The sequence below is a fragment of the Podarcis erhardii genome (assembly GCF_964252035.2).
Source record: "Podarcis erhardii genome assembly, chromosome: 13".
NCBI classification, from domain to species: domain Eukaryota; kingdom Metazoa; phylum Chordata; class Lepidosauria; order Squamata; family Lacertidae; genus Podarcis; species Podarcis erhardii.
In genome coordinates, this window is record NC_138502.1 from 52,505,044 (window position 1) to 52,521,655 (window position 16,612).

Below are 16,612 nucleotides of genomic sequence, written 5' to 3' on the forward strand. Positions count from 1 at the left end.
CTTCAGCCACACGTGAAGAGTTTGGGTCACGGCAGGCTCCGGAGAGCGGGGACGAGGGAATAAGCGTTGGCACTGCCATGGGGGACCAAGGGGCAGAGAGAGCCAAGCCTGATTCCTCTCAGAGCTGGCCCCGCCTGACCACGTAAGCTTCTTGCAATGGAGGAGGCGGGCCCAGCGGGGAGGCAGCTCCATCCTTATTTCAGACATCGTGATATATTGGTATACTGCAATGTTTAGCTGGTGTTATATTGTGATGTTGAAAGCCAGATACCATCCAGCCCTAGTCCTGGGTGGAGTGCAGGGCTTGCTGTTACTGCAGCGTACATTGGGGCTGTGACTCAGTAGAGAAGCACACGGTGTGCATGTAAAAGGTCCCAGGTTCAGTCTCATGAGCCACATGGAGACTTCTTGGCAGAGCTGGTCAGAAGGGGAAAAGGAACAGGACAGGACTGTGGAATTGGATCCTGGGAAGGGGCCCGTTGGCTTGGGAGGTGCTGATCTTGACACTGGGGAGGGACCAGGTTGGTTGTCAAATGGGGGTCTCATCCACAGTACAATTGGGCATCCCAAGAGCTGAGGAGGAGCCCCCTGGTTTGACTTCAGCCCTGTTTCCCATTGCCTCTGGATTGGCAGCTGAGGTCAGAACAGACAGCAAATTAGCTGTGAGACTCTGTCTCCGTATCCAGGGATGTGGTGCTAGCTGTGCCAGCACAAGCCATTCCAGCCTACTCTCCAGAAAGCCTGTTTGCTTGCCCCAGTGGGCTCTTCAAAAGGGGAGCTGCAGGGGCATGCGAAGCGTTGGGACAGTGTCTTAGTTATGCCTAGCCATGAACATTAGGACTGATATAACTGCTGACTTGCACGCCTTGTAACCTGATCTTTGTTTAGCCATTGCATTTGGCGAAAAGGGAGCCAAGAGTACTGTGTCTTCAAGTGGGAGCCAGAACAATGCCCTGCTCGTGTTCTTCCAGGGGCCAGTGTTAGACACAGAATTCTGGACAAAATAGACTTTGTTTCTGACCCAGCTAAGGGATTCTTAAGTTCTGATTACAGTGTACCATGATGCTATAATTTAGACTGGTAGTGTTTTTACTATTGTCTCCAAAGGCAGTTTGCAACAAACATGTTTTGCTATGTGCGCCTTACAGGTGCAATGAACAGAGGACTGGGATAAGCTGTGGCTCCTTGCTATGTAGACATGCGGGGGCAAAGCACACATGACATTGCATGCTGTGTGAAGCAGCTGTCCCTTGTACCTCATTCTCAGGCATCAGTCCTCTTTCAAGTTGGCCTAGGAAACAGATGGTACATACTGCAGGTATTCAGCTGTCCATTCAGAATCCATTTATCCATTCTTCCTGAGACCTATTTTTAACTTTTGTCAATTCTGTTGTTGTTGCAACAAGTTTGTGTAGCAGAGTTGATTGGCTATAATAAAGATAAAGTAAATTAGCAGAAAGCAAACTTAAACTGTTGATATACACTACAATTTCTTATTCCAAGCATGCACATTTCCTAATAGCATGTACTAATCAGAACATGCTGATTTGCCCCTAAATGTAACTTTTATGTTATTCAGAAGAGTTTAGCATACATGTGCATGCCTGCACATGCATTATGTATATGTTAAGGTGCATAACAACCAGCTGTTGAGCACATTCTGCAGGTCTCACAGATAATGTATTTTTCAGAAATATAATGCATCTAGTGTTTTAAAAATACAACAAATTCTAGTGTACTAGAAACTCATATTGGTATTTTGGGATACGTCAACATTCCCCGGACCCCATAGAGACTTTTCCATGAGGGGTTCCTGAAGTGGCGTTGGGGCAGACATGTGGGTCTTTCACATGGAATCAATGCATCTGGCAGGAGGCAGACTTAGCGCATGTGATCCACACAATCGCCCTGTGTGATGGGGTCATTTAAATTTTATCCCAGCGATGTGAGAGCTTGTTCACAGAGAAGAGGCTTCCGTGAATTTGGATGCAGGTGTAAAGAGCCCCGTGCTCATGATTTATGTCTGACTGCATTTGGCTGATATTTGGATCTTGAATAAGGAAACTATATTTAAATTTCAAAATGTGGACTTCTGCCTATCTCTTTGTACCCATACAAAGTCTCCAAATGAGGCTACTTGCAATCCACATTCTATTTTAAGTCGACACCAAGGCCCCAGAGATCATGGGATCATAGAGTTGGAAGGATCATCTAATTCAACCCCCTGCAATCCAGGAATATTCACCTGTCCCTCATAGGGAATGAACCTGCAACCATGTCGTTATCATAGCATAGCATACCATGGGCCGAATCATAGAATTGGAGGGTGCCTTGTTAAGCTGTTCTGTGGACTCCCATGCTCAGTGTGGGAAAACCAAACGCAAAGTATCCCCAACAGATGGCTGTCCAGGCTCTGCTTGAGAAGCAGATACCGTACTTGGTATGGAGACATAAACATTGGAGAACGGAACAAAACTGCAGAGTGTGAGTAATTAAGGAGTAATTCAACTCTCTGAATTAACCTGGAGAGATACAAGGAGGAAGGCATTTTCTTTGTAATATTTCTTTTTAAATTTTCATTTTATAATGTTATATAAAACAGAGAGAACAATTGTAACAGATGAAAATCAAAATATAAAAACAAAGTAAAATGGGCACCAAGGATGAGTGCAGTTGCACATGCAATAAAATAACAAAGTTCAAGTAAAAAATATTAACATTATCATCAGATTATCAAGCCAAGGTAAATATTTGGAATGCTCTCAGTCTGTCAGTTTTGCCAGCCAAACTTTGAACAGGAGCTTTCAAACTGTGTGTGTGTTTGTGTTTGGATGTTCTCTCTCTTTTTTTACACACACACACACACACACACACACACACACACACACTGACTACATGTATATTTTGTGTGTCTATTGACATCAAGCTAAAAGCATTTTTGATTAGAGTGGCCTACCCAGATATGTAGAATGTTGAGGGGTGTGTGTGTGTGTGCTTAATATATTTTACTGATTTTTCAAAATAACATGTAATAACAACCCTCCCAACCAACATCACCCACTTCACACACCCCACTCTCCAAATACAGGTTCCTCATGGGAAAACATTGTTCCAAAGTGTCAGGTGTGAGTCTGGTGGACCTCATTCTGAGTGACAGTCAGTTGTGTGTGTAATAAAAGAATGCCGCTATAAAGGTATCCTCTTCTCCTTTTCCAGCTAATGCCTTGATGTCCTTAGTTAATTTTTTGAAAGTGCCAGTATCCCTACTTTCCTTTTCCACTGTGATGATAATAATTAAAGGTAAAGGACCCCTGACAGTTAAGTCCAGTCGCGAATGACTCTGGGGTTATGGCGCTCATCTCGCTTTACTGGCCAGGGGGGGGGCAAAGTTTGTCCACTCCGCAGACAGTTTTTCTGGGTAATGTGACCAGCATAACTAAGCCGCTTCTGGTGAAACCAGAGCAGCGCATGGAAACGACGTTTACCTTCCCACCGGAGTGGTACCTATTTATCTACTTGCGCTTTGAGGTGCTTTTGAACTGCTAGGTTGGCAGGAACAGGGACCGAGCAACAGGAGCTCACCCGATCGTGGGGATTCGAACCACTGACCTTCCGTTTGGCAAGCCCAAGGCTCAGTGGTTTACACCACAGCGCCACCCGCGTCCCACGATGATAATAATAATGATTATTAAATCTGTATACCACCCTTCATCCATAGATCTCGGAGCAGATCACAGCATAAAAATACAAGATAATAACACAAAATGCATAATAAAAACAAGTACAAAACAAACCTATAACCTCCTCACCTCACCCCACTCCCACTAACACATTTGAAGGAGTATAGGATGTTAATCAGCCAAAGGCCTAGTTAAAGAGGAATGTTTTTGCCTGGCTCCTAAAGGTGGATAAAGAAGGCGCCAGCTGACTCTCCCTGGGGACTTCCTATTTTGAGCTATGTAGTATTCTAGTGGCAATGTAAAGGAAGGTGATTAGTGCTTTGTATGTCAAATTAACACTATCACCTTAAAAACTGTTAGCAGAACCAAGGCTGGGGTGTAAGTAATGTTATGGTTTGTAATCAAACTTCTGTCACTAACAACAGTCTTCCAGAATGCTTGCGGTTTATAACAATCCCACCACATGTGAATAGTTCTGATATCTTTACACCCTCTAATGAAGGCGTTTTCTGAAGCACCCCAGTGCCAGTGATAAGTCCATAATAATAAAGATTGAGTTGAGGCTGAAGGTTCCTCTTCTTGGGTGGAAGGACACTTTCATGTTAAGCTTGTGGTCCACCAAGACCCCCAGATCCTTTCCACATGTACTTCTAGTAAGCCAGGTGTTCCCCATCCTCTATTTGTGCACCTGTTCTTCCTGCCTAAGTGCAGAACCTGGCATTTGTCCCTATTGAAATTCACTTTGTTAGCTTGCACCCAGTTCTCCAATCTGTCTTCTACTGAATTAGCTCCCCCTCCCAGTTTGGTGTCACCTGCAAATTGGATGAGCATCCCCTCAATTCCTTCATCCAAGTCGTTTATAAAGACGTTGAACAACAGGCCCAGGGGCAGACCACTGGTCACTTTTTTCCAGTCAACCTGCTACAAATCCACCTGTTGCCTCATTCAACCCACATTTTACCAGCTTCCTCGTGAGAATATCATGGGGGACTTTGTCAAAAGCCATGCTGAAATCAAGATACACTATGTCCACAGCATTCCCCTGATCCAGGGGAGTTGTAATTCCATCAAAAAAAGTTTGTAATTCCACCAAAAAAAGAAATTATATTGCTGGCATTACTTATTTTTTAGAAACCCATGCTGGGTCTTAGTGATCACAGCATCCTTTTCTAAATACTCACAGACTGACAGTTGAATTATCTGTTCTGAAGTGAAATGCTATTCTTTCTTTGCATATAACATTTATATCTTGGGGGGTGGGGGTTGTATATGATGAAGGCATGTTCCTGGGCTCTCCTCAGCACAAACATATAAATATAATAATAATAAAAACTGTGAGAATGATCAGGTACATGTTGTTGTTGTTGTTTAGCCATGTCCGCCTCTTCGTGACCCCATGAACCAGAGCATGCCAGGCACTCCTGTCTTCCACTGCCTCCCGCAGTTTGGTCAAACTCATGTTGGTAGCTTCGAGAACACTGTCCCACCATCTCATCCTCTGTCGTCCCCTTCTTGTGCCCTCCATCTTTCCCAACATCAGGGTCTTTTCCAGGGAGTCTTCTCTTCTCATGAGGTGGCCAAAGTATTGGAGCCTCAGCTTCAGGATCTGTCCTTCCAGTGAGCACTCAGGGCTGATTTCCTTAAGAATGGATAGGTTTGATCTTCTTGCAGTCCATGGGACTCTCAAGAGTCTCCTCCAGCACCATAATCCAAAAGCATCAATTCTTCGGTGATCAGCCTTCTTTATGGTCCAGCTCTCACTTCCATACATCACTACTGGGAAAACCATAGCTTTAACTATACGGACCTTCGTTGACAAGGTGATGTCTCTGCTTTTTAAGATGCTGTCTAGGTTTGTCATTGCTTTTCTCCCAAGAAGCAGGCGTCTTTTAATTTCGTGGCTGCTGTCACCATCTGCAGTGATCACGGAACCCAAGAAAGTAAAATCTCTCACTGTCTCCATTTCTTCCCCTTCTATTTGCCAGGAGGTGATGGGACCAGTGGCCATGAGCTTATTTTTTTGATGTTGAGCTTCAGACCATATTTTGCGCTCTCCTCTTTCACCCTCAATAAAAGGTTCTTTAATTCCTCCTCACTTTCTGCCATCAAGGTTGTGTCATCTGCATATCTGAGGTTGTTGATATTTCTTCTGGCAATCTTAATTCTGGCTTGGGATTCATCCAGCCCAGCCTTTTGCATGATGAATTCTGCATATAAGTTAAATAAGCAGGGAGACAAAATACAGCCTTGCCGTACACCTTTCCCAATTTTGAACCAATCAGTTGTTCCATATCCAGCTCTAACTGTAGCTTCTTGTCCCACATAGAGATTTCTCAGGAGACAGATGAGGTGATCAGGCACTCCCATTTCTTTAAGAGCTTGCCATAGTTTGCTGTGGTCGACACAGTCAAAGGCTTTTGCATAGTCAATGAAGGAGAAGTATCGGGTACATACCAGAGAGTAAGTCCTATTGAACTCAGTGGGACTTACTGCTGAGTAAAAGTGCTTAGGATTGCAGTGTAAAACTGCTGCAGAGGCAGGAAGAAGATTACCGGTAACAAAATCCATCCTCCTGGCAAACTGGGGAAATATCTCCTCCCTCACACAGTTTAGGACATCCTACACCTTTCCTCCGCAGTTTCTTTCTTTCTTTTTTTTTCTTTGAGAAAAATAAGAAGCTCATGTAAATGTAAACTGAGCTTTAATAATAAAGAAAACTGGAACAAAATAACATAATGGGAAACTAAACACAACAACATGAGGCAAGTCTTGAGGCAAGAAACAAGGTGGCAGTTGGTCCCTCTTAAGGGATCACACCCTGAAGGGAGAGGCTGATCCAGAGCAGAACCCCAAGAGACCCTCCCCAGGGTGGGTGGGAGAGAGAGAGAGAGAGAGAACACACAGAAACAAGCAAGACTCCCAAGTGCTTATCTTGGGAACTTGCCATTTAAATTGTTTAATCATGCTGCAAAAAAGAGGACCGGGTGAGGAGATCTGATCTCTTCATCACTTTTAATGGAATTCAGAGACGTGAAGGAGAGGGAAAAGCAAAAGGAGAAAGGATCTTTCTGGGCGCTAGGATGCGAGGTCCCTGCCAACTCTGCAACAGATTCTCTTCCTCCGCTCCCTGCCCCTCCAGAATTTCTTTCTCACAGGGAGCCTATCTTCCGCTTCACTGCAGACAGCCTCTCCACATTTTCCAGCTCTCCCTCTCCCTGCATCACACTGTAAATAAGGCACCTTCAGCTTCATGGGGAAAGGGGACAGTAAGAGCTGGTGGCTGCTGTTCACTTTTTCATATTTCTCTCCATTTGAAGCACAGACATGCAGGGATCCTGGCTGGCCCCCCCCCCCCAGCTGCGGCTCTGATTGAGTTCACGTATAAAACCCACTGTAACACTGTCCTTTATGCAGCCCTCTGTGTCTAGTTTATCCTTCTCTTGTGTCCTCCTTTCTTTTGCCACTGCTCCCAGCTCTAAAGTTAACTTTCAGCCAACAGAATGCTGTGAAGAGAATAGAGTGGCCCCCAGAAAATCCCCCCCCCAATTACCAATAAAAGTTTCCTTCCAAAAAGTTAGTTAGTAAATGGACAGAAAAGGCCCAATGTAAGTCCTGTAAACCAATCCTAAATGCAACAATTATATCACCTTTCCGAATGTGTAAAGTGGCTGGATCTGGTTGCATGGCTGACTGCAGAACAGAGGGAAAGCGGAGTCCCTGAGTGCAAGGCAGCCTGGCTCCGGTATTGAGATTCACTCCTCTTGTTTACAGGAAACACAAGCTCTGCAGAGTTCAGCGTCCTAGAAAAAAAGCAGCCTTGTACCAGTTATAACTTGTACAACAAGAAGTACCTAGTTAGCAGTAACAAGCGTGGAATAATCATTACAAACGCCATGCTGAAAACTGAAAACTATGTGTTCATCTTCCTGTGGAATTAAAAGTGTGCATGGGGGCTTTAGTGTATTTTGAGTATGCCAAATTGCATTTTGCTCAGTAGGATGTGTTGTCCTAAAGTGTTGCACACTTTAATTAAACTTGAGAAAATCTGTGCCTGCCACAGAAATTAGCAAATACTATAATGAGAAGGGCCCAGAGGGCACGGCTCGACAGCCACAAAATTCTTGCAGAATTACAAAAAGTACAAGGGGTATATTTTCTCCCCACCATCATGCACTTAGTTTTAGGGGAGATCTAGAAGCATGAGTTCCTCTCCAGCTGATTTTTAGATACTTCAGAATTTATTACTCATCTAAGAAAACCATTCTCTTACATAACTTAGTTAAGAGTTAGATGCACAAAGCTACTGGTGTTGAAGTTCTGTAACTGTAACTTCTCAAGGCTTTGTAAAACCAAGTTAACCCTCAACATAATGTTGGAAAACGTGCCTTTTGCCCTCCAAGTCAGTCAGCAGTGTGAGTCATACTCTGAACTTTATCAGGCAGTAATCTTACACTTTTAAAATTGCAAATTCATTACAGTCATCTGTGCTTTATGTGGAATAACAGACTCAACAGGGTTCTCTAGTCCAGGTTGTGGTTACTCATTAAACATGCAAATCTAAAAATATTTCATAACTCTAAATGAAGCAACTGACATTGTGTGGTTTTTTTGGGGGGGGGTAGGTATTTGAAAATATGAATATGAATTTTCATGCCTCTCTGTTTATATATATATATGTTCATATATAAATAGGATTAACTTTGAATCAGAGAATTGGAAAGAGACCAAAAGGGTCATCTATTCCAACCCTTCAATGTGATACTTTCCCCACTCCTGACCACTTGCTACTTGGAAATCAGTGTGGAAGAAGGACTCTGTGGGTGAACTGAAAGATTCTCAATGGCTTAAGATCTGGTCCACTTGTCTCTTTAGGTCTGTGTCTGCTAACATTAGGGATAATTCTTTGAAGGTGGTCCACCTCTGGTTTTTAGACTCCAGTCCAACTAGCTGAGGTCTACTTCCTCATTATGTTGGTGGGATTGTAAGGTATACTACTACTCAATCCACCAGAACCTGTCTCTGCATGCAGGGAAGGGTTTGAGACCCATCAGCTCCCCTCACCTGGTCAGCCGGCAAGTCAAAGTCCTTTCCTGCGATGTGGCCGTTGTCATATGCTGACAGCTTCTAGGAACCACAGGTGAGAACTGAGTGCAGCGTAGAGCCCAAAGGTGGACAGACTACTCCAGAAAGAGCACAAAATCTCCCCCACCATCGGTACTACCCTTCCCCCCACCCCATACACCCCTTTTTAAGTAAAAGAAATAAATCAAAAGGCAGCAAGCAGCAAATATTTGAATTCATGATCCTTCTATCTCTGGTTTTATTTCATGTGGTGGTGGTAATTTTATTTTTTCTTCGATTTAGTAGCATAGGAAGGGAGGGTGGGGGGGCGGGGCACCCAGGACAGCACTGGGGCTGCAGGGTGCCCAAACAGCTGCATCCCTCCTGGGTGCCCTCCAGCAGGCCCAGTGCTGCCGTGAAACGCAGCTGGGGTGCTCCGCAGGCCGGCACCCACCAGCTGCATCCCTGCCGGGTGTCCCTTGCCCACTTGGGACCCCCTGCCTCCATGGCACAAGCGGGGGGTGCTACACCTGTGTTCCTGCCTTCTTCCCACAAAGAGCCTCAGGAAAAGAGGGGAGAGATGGCAGGCAGAGCCCAGGAGACAGGTGCCCTCAGAGATTCAGTGTGCAGGTCACTCACTCTTCCTCACTGTTACTAGACAAACGCATTCAATGAACAATTTCCCATGGAAATGTAAAGCGTCAGAGAACCTTCCTGATCATGTTGTTTTTGGGAAAACTTCATGCGGCCCCTCCAGGCGCCCTCTGTGAACAGCCCCCCCCCAACCCGGCTCCCCAGAGCAAACCACCTGGTCCGAAACTAGACCTCAGACTTATCTTGGGCAGCCCTGCCTAGCCCAACGGCGAGAGGACCAGACAAGGGGCATTCTCACTTCCCACACCCTACCCACTTCTACCCCATGGCACAGCACATGCAAGCGCACCTCCAGCCCCCCAGGCGCAGGTGGGTGGGGTTATGCCAGTGCTTCGAGTTGCAAATGTTGGAAGAATTACCCTGCCAGTGCAAACAGGGTGGATTTGATTTAAATAACTAGTCAGTAAGACTTGATTTTAATCATTTATTTTTTTTACAAAAAGACTTGTTCTTGCTGGTATAAGATTTCATTTTTTAAATAATAAATTTTCAGAGTAGTTTAGATACTCATATTTATGGTATGGGAAAGGGAAAACATAAAGGCTTTTCAAACCGTATAATAAGAAAGTCATTAATAAGAGTGTGGGAAAAATAAAACATCTGTTAGAGCGGAAAACACCATGGTGGCTGTCACCCACTGAAGCATTTTCACTTAAGTTGACCAAAAAAGTAAGCTGGTTGACATATAGAGAGTTGTTAACAGAAGAAGACGGTAAACTCAAACTAAAAGAGTATGATGAGCTGAAAGACTATCTACAAAGTTGGTTACACCATAGGCAATTAAATGAATTTTTTTAAGGAAGACAATAAAAAGGGGTTTAAGTTATACAATCTCCAGATTTCAGAAAGAAATAGTGAAAGAGAATGTTAAATTGTTAAAATAAGCAGGTAGTATTTTATTAGAGTGCGAAACCTAATTTATTATTAGGTTTCATCAGCTTTTGTTGCCATTCTAATTTTATTAGAGTGCGAATGAAGAGGTAAAATCAGTTATGATTAAATGGGCTCAGGATGTGGGACACAACATCCAATTTGAAAGTTGGGAAAAATTATGGAAAGTTGATATAAAATTCACAGATTGCATACTATTAAGAGAGAATTACATTAAAATGATGTATAGATGGTATATCACACCAGTGAAAATGGCAAAGATGTTTAGGAAAGAAAATAACAGATGTTGGAGATGTAAGGAAAAGGAAGGAACATTTTATCATATGTGGTGGGAATGCCGCCCAGAGTGGCTGGGGAAACTCAGCCAGATGGGCAGGGTATAAATAATAAATTATTATGATGATGAGGCAAATAGATTAAAAATATTGGGAAATTATATACAATGAATTGGAAAAAAAGAACGTTTAAAATGAATTTTGTCAAACACCCTGAAGCCATTTTGTTAGGTATCTCAAATCAAGAGCTATCAAAAGAAAAATGGACATTATTTATGTATGCTACAACAGCAGCAAGAATCTTGATTGCACAATATTGGAAGACGGAAGAAATACCATCAAAGGAACAATGGCAACAAAAGCTGATGAACTATGTAGAATTGGCTAAGCTAACATACAAACTACAAGAGGACGAAAAGGACTTCAAAAGAGTCTGGGAACCATTCACTGTTTATTTGCAGAAATAACAGAATGGACTGGATTCACTGGCAGGATTTGAATAAACTTTCACAACTTCATTTAAGTAACAGATATTTTAAAGAAATGATAAGGGATTTTATTTTTGGGTAGGAAAAGCAGGATACGATATATAAAACTAAATAACTCAGCAGAGGGGGAGTTGAGGGAAGTCCAGAGGAGGGGAGGGAGAATAATTGTAAATAACATGATGAATGAGATTGGTATCATTAATTGTTATAGAATTCAATAAATAATCGGAAAAAAAGAAAAAAAAGAAATACATAGACAAATAATTATGAATTATTGTGAGGTTTCATAAGTTAACTGTTTATATTTGGACAACTTTTCTGATCTACCTTTTGTAGAGGGGTGGGGAGGAAAGATAAAGTTGGGAGACCTAGTCTGGAAGAGGCTTGCAGAAAGAGGAGCCGGAGGAGAAACAGGCTGGTGGAAAGCTGGAAAAGGGGAACCAAGGACTGGGGCAGAGAATGTCAGGGATATTCCTGCTGCAGGACTGAAGTTTCCGGTAGAGGCTTTATTGTTTGGAGAATGTCAGGCCAGCCCTGGGAAGAAGGGCCTGGAAGCAGTGGACTCTTCTTAGTTGACCTGCAAGCACTTCAAGGACTTCCAGATCCCAGTTATTATTTCCACCCCTTTGGATTTGCTTCTGCATTCAGGTGCCTATTCTGTACAGTTAGGTGTGAGTGCAGTTGTTGGGACCCAGTGGGATTGAGAAGAGGCTGCCAGCCCTGAAGAGCCTTCAGCACTTGCCTCAAGTCTGAAGTGCACAGATATGCAACTGACTTGCACAATTATTACACAAAGATCCACAGACTTGTGGAATATTCTGCTCACAAGGTTGCACTTTCATTTTCACTGCTTCACACTTAGCTACTTGGGCAGATCAATTCCTCCAAACAATCTATTCACTGAACCTCTTGGAACCTAGCGTTTCAGAGGTAAGGGGTTGGTTCTGTGTATATAAATTTGCAAAGGAACAATGGGATTAAGATTCTCTCCTCAACTCTGTATGTTTATTTTATAACATTTTTCCTGTGAAGAAAAGGCATGTTATCTTTGCAGACACAAATTCACACTTTTGAGAGCTGCAAAAACAAGCATCTGTAATAATATCTTCTTGTTAGAAAAACTGCCCCAAATAATCTTACAGAAGCCTCTGGAAGAGCATGACATTGTGAATGGATTAATGGAATTCATTTATCAAAAAAACACACTGCATATTAAACCTCATGCTACGTAATTAAAAACAAATCCTTATTTCCTGATGAATAGCCTTTGGACTATAATGTAACTTACCGTAGATTCCGGCGTATTAGATGACCCCCCCCCCAAATTGGCAGCTGCAATTTGGGGTTTCGTCTTATAAGCCCAGTTGCCTACTACACTGGGCTGCTCCGTGCCGGGAGAAGGCTGCCCGGAGCGAAGCTGAAGCCTTTGGCGTGAGCAGGGCTGATGTCACAAAGGCCCAGCAGTGATGCTGTCACAGACAGACTAAGCAGGAGAGGGGAGTCCAGGCAGCACCAGAGAAACAGGAGAGCTGAACCAGATGTAATGGGGGCAGCTGTGTTTGTTTCATCACAGATTTGCTGGGGGAGCCAAAAAGCTGCCTTAGTAGCATTGGGAAGCAGCCCCTCTGATTCAGATCCACTCTGCCATTCCACTCTGCGCCCTATGGTTGGCTGCGTCCTGTAGAACGAAAAATACGGTAGATAAATAGGTTCCGCTCTGGCAGAAAGGTAAACGGTGTTTCCGTGCACTGCTCTGGATCGCCAGAAGTGGCTTAGTCAAGCTGGCTACATGACCCAGAAGCTGTAAGTAAAGCGAGATGAGTGCCGCTACCCCAGAGTCGGCCACGACGGGACCTAATGGTCAGGGGTCCCTTTACCTTTTACTAATTATATATATTTAGAATTTTATTGAAAATTAAGAACCTCTCTCTTTGTTCCTGGGAATGTGCTGGTGAATATTTTTTCTTTGAACTTGGTGTTCTTTGATAGCTCACCTGTTTATAGGGACTAGCTTGAAACATGGTGACTTAATTGGTCCTTTTGTTAACCTTAAAAATGTGTTCTTCGTATTCTTTTTCATAATTGCCATTTGTGCCATCCTGTTCAGATGCCCAGGCTTTTGTATGAGTGTATGTGTGAGTGTGCAAGAGAGGGAGAATCTTTATGTGGGCTGTACTGCTTTAGAACGCAGTTAGAGGGCTCACGTGTTTGACTATTCCTTCATATTTAAAATAAATAAAATTAAAATTGCTTGATGCAGGAAACCAGATGTCAACAAAGCATGCTCTTGATATGCTGGTTTTCTAACATCCCTTCCAAGAGAAGACTTGGATATTTTTCACACCAGTAAGTTAAGCAAGAAAGCCTTTGCGGGGGTTTGCAGGTGGCAAGTAATGCAGCAAAAGACCCGTGAGAGTTTTGACCTGTTCACTTACTGCTTTCTGGGGAGAAATCCCAATTCAGTAAGAGGATCTAATGCACTGTCACATCTATTTTGAATGTTTAAAAAACATGATTCAGGGACAGACCGGAAAGTGGTTTCATTCAAGTAAGTGGCAGAGCCTGACTTCACTTGTGATGGAGATGCCTGTTGAAACCATTTGAATTGCTCTGGTGGATCATCTATACCAGGAGGAAGACAGATTGTGGATTATACTGGATCCCTCAGTAGCTTTTATACCTGGTATGCTTCAGGATAAGTTCTTGGGCTGGGGACTGGAGACACCATTTTTCTGTGATTTTCCACTCCTATCAGGAGGGCCAGTAACCTTGAGACTGGATTGCTGCAATGCACTTTATGTGAGGCTGCCTTTGAAGAGAGTCCAGAAATTGCAGTTAGTCCAGAACACTCTATCTAGGTCACAAACAGGGACTGGACAAAGAAATCTTACTTTGCCTGTGTTGGTCTTAACGTTCATGGCTTAGGACCCAAATATTTCTTAGGCTGCCTTCTGCTCTTTTGATCTGTCCACTTCCTGAAAGTATCGTCTGGCACTCTTTGAGGGGTGCCCTTTCCTTCTGAAATATAGTGAGGAGCGAGCAGAGAGGATGCCTTTTCCTTTGGTGGCTCCTTGCCTTTGGAAGTCCAGACCTTGTTGCCACCATTTAGGCAACCCCCCCACCCCACCCCCGGCATTTAAGAACTGCTACTGTAAGCATCTTTAACTCAGAGCAGTTTGCTTTTACTGTCTATTTGAACAGGCAGTTGCTGCTCCAGTTGCTTTAATTTTCTGTATTAGCTTGAGTTTGTTATGCTGTTGTACATTTTCTTTACTACCTTTCTGTTAGCTGAAAGCGCAATATTGTGTTGAAGTTGTCAGGTGTCAGTAAATAAATATTGTTTGTATGAAACATGCATGTAACTATATTTCCTCCTTTTTATGTAATCCTTTCTTGTAGAAACACGCAAAAGGGCAGGATTTATTTGACCAGATTGTGTACCATTTGGATCTTGTGGAAACGGATTACTTTGGCCTTCAGTTCATGGATACATCCCAGATTTTGGTATGTAAATGAGCTTTATTTTATGGTAATTATGGTGTCTAGAAGCATATACTAAAAGCTCTGATAAGGAAGACCTTGTTTATATAATGTTGTGTGCCAGGTGGACCATTGTTTCCCGACTAGGTCAGAAAACTGGCACAAGTTTCAGAATTGCTCTGGGGAAGCTAGTGTGTCTTCAGTCCTTGGGTCTGGCTCTTATGTCAATAAGATACATCTTGCATTTAGAGGTATGAGAAGCATTTTTACATCCTGGCTGCATTCTACTGAGAGAGGGTGTGGGATGCTATAGAAAGGTATTCTTTATTGGCTGTGTTTTGCATATTGCCTCCAGTGGGGTGTAAGAAGCCAAATATGTAGTACAAGAATGAAGCCCAAGAGTTGGGATTCAAATGAGAAAGAAAGTGTGTCATTGCAGATTTGCTCTCCAGGACCCTCCACCCAGTGGGGGAAGTGATGAATACTGCTAGCACCTCTTTCCACCTGAGCAGAGCTTGCATGTTTTCCTGCAGATATGCAAGACTGATCCGTGCTCTGAGGCTCACTCTCTTTCTCCCTTTTTGCTCCCTGCAAAGAAGCCTTCTTATGAACTGTATGGTGATTGGTTTGGTGTGGTGGTCTCCAGAGATCTTTCCACCAATGTGTGCTCCCCTTTCATCTGAGATTTTTGGTAGGCATGTTACAAAGGAAAAGGTATAGAAATGAGGTTGAGGGCTAACCTGAGCTATGTTATGTGGGATGGTTTTTCACTCACAACCGGAGGCACTTCAAAATCTGCTTGAATCTGTCACCTTCAAAGTCTGCCAGGAAGTCGTATGTGACTTGGGGTAAATCTACATCTTCAGTAGATGAACAAAGTACAGCTCTCTTCATCACAGAACCATTTCCGAGTAGGAACACTTGGAACACTTGTTTGTGTCATAAACTTCCTGCACGTTGAACAACTTTTGTGTCAAGGAAAGGCGTGGAAAAATAGGAGGGGTGAACTGAAATCCTTGCAGTGTAATGGCTTTGGCAGCCCCTAAAGCTTCCCTGGCCTGTCTCTTTTGGGGTCTTTGTGGCTTCAAGGCTGAGAAATTGCACCCACATACAAACTAGCTTTGAGTACAGAATAGCTCTGTTTCTTTAGTAGACTGAATTGCCCTCGGTATCAAATGGAAATTGTCCTGGCAGTTTAGAAGAATTGGTGCTTAGAGGGTAATCTGAGAATATCTGAAACTGTCACTTCCAAAATACCATACTAGCTTCTTTCTGAATAGAGAAGTCATTTACTTGAGATGCAATAACATTTTTAATTATCAGGCTTCAACTCTACAGAGGAAGAAACCGAAACACTTGGGATTCAATTTGTATCATCTGGCAGAGATGGCACAATAGAGATTTGCTAAAGCCAGAAGTTGCCTGAATTATCCATAGCTTATTTTTGGGTAACTGAAGTGACAGTGTTCTTTGAATGAATAACAGCAAATAGTTGTGCTCCTCGGCCCCTGGGTGAATTGTATGCATTATCTTAAAGGAGATCTTGTAAAGCGCCTCCACCTCTAAAGGAGCCGTGTGTATTAAAAGTGGGCATTGCGTCCCGTCCCCCCCCATTTGAAGTGGCTGCTTCAATTCATTGTTTCCCCGTTGTCATGCTATTTTAGTGCTGTGTTCTGTGTGTTCAGTTTTTAAAATAAATAAATGCAAACACACCTATATTTCATTTTTTTATTTACAGTATTTATATTTATTTTCCCTTTTTGGGTGAGATTATCTGTTAAGATTTGAAGAGGAGCTCGTTGCACAATGAGAATGGGGATTAAAAAAAACCACAAAACCAACCAAAAACATTTGGGCTCTTCCTCTCTAATGTGGATGGAGCTTTTCTCCATCAGGCAACCTCACTCTGCTTGGTCCAGAGGTTGGGGAGGCACAGGGGATTGGGCTAGTATAGGGAAGGGAAGTTGGGGCAGGAACTCAGCACCAAAGCAGCTCTGGACTGCAGCCAAGTATGCAAACAGTGAAAGGTCTCCCTATTTTTGAAGTTTTTCCAAGGTAGATTTCCCTTTCAGTTCTCCTGTTT

General features: G+C 43.2%; 2 protein-coding genes across 7 annotated transcripts in view; one reads left to right on the forward strand and one right to left on the reverse strand.

Moving 5' to 3' along the window:
• The window catches only part of LOC309326423 (uncharacterized protein), a 37,416-nt gene extending 29,802 nt beyond the window's left edge, over nucleotides 1-7,614 (reverse strand). The window contains exons 1-2 of one of the 3 annotated variants that reach the window (XM_081835121.1): nucleotides 2,246-4,371; nucleotides 1,257-1,428 (exon numbers count right to left, since the gene is read on the reverse strand). In XM_081835121.1, coding sequence (XP_081691247.1) covers nucleotides 1,257-1,261 — 5 coding nt within the window. In that variant the 5' untranslated portion in view covers nucleotides 1,262-1,428; nucleotides 2,246-4,371. Of the gene's footprint in view, nucleotides 1-1,071; nucleotides 1,429-2,245; nucleotides 4,372-7,327 lie in introns of those variants that run through there. The other 2 variants (XR_014150292.1, XR_014150293.1) reach the window with 2 other exon arrangements.
• Nucleotides 1-16,612, forward strand: part of LOC309326407 (band 4.1-like protein 4B) — a 144,156-nt gene that overhangs the window by 32,828 nt on the left and 94,716 nt on the right. For all 4 annotated transcript variants that reach the window (XM_081835068.1, XM_081835070.1, XM_081835069.1 and 1 more), the window contains exon 2: nucleotides 14,449-14,553. In XM_081835068.1, coding sequence (XP_081691194.1) covers nucleotides 14,449-14,553 — 105 coding nt within the window. The remainder of the gene's footprint in view (nucleotides 1-14,448; nucleotides 14,554-16,612) is intronic.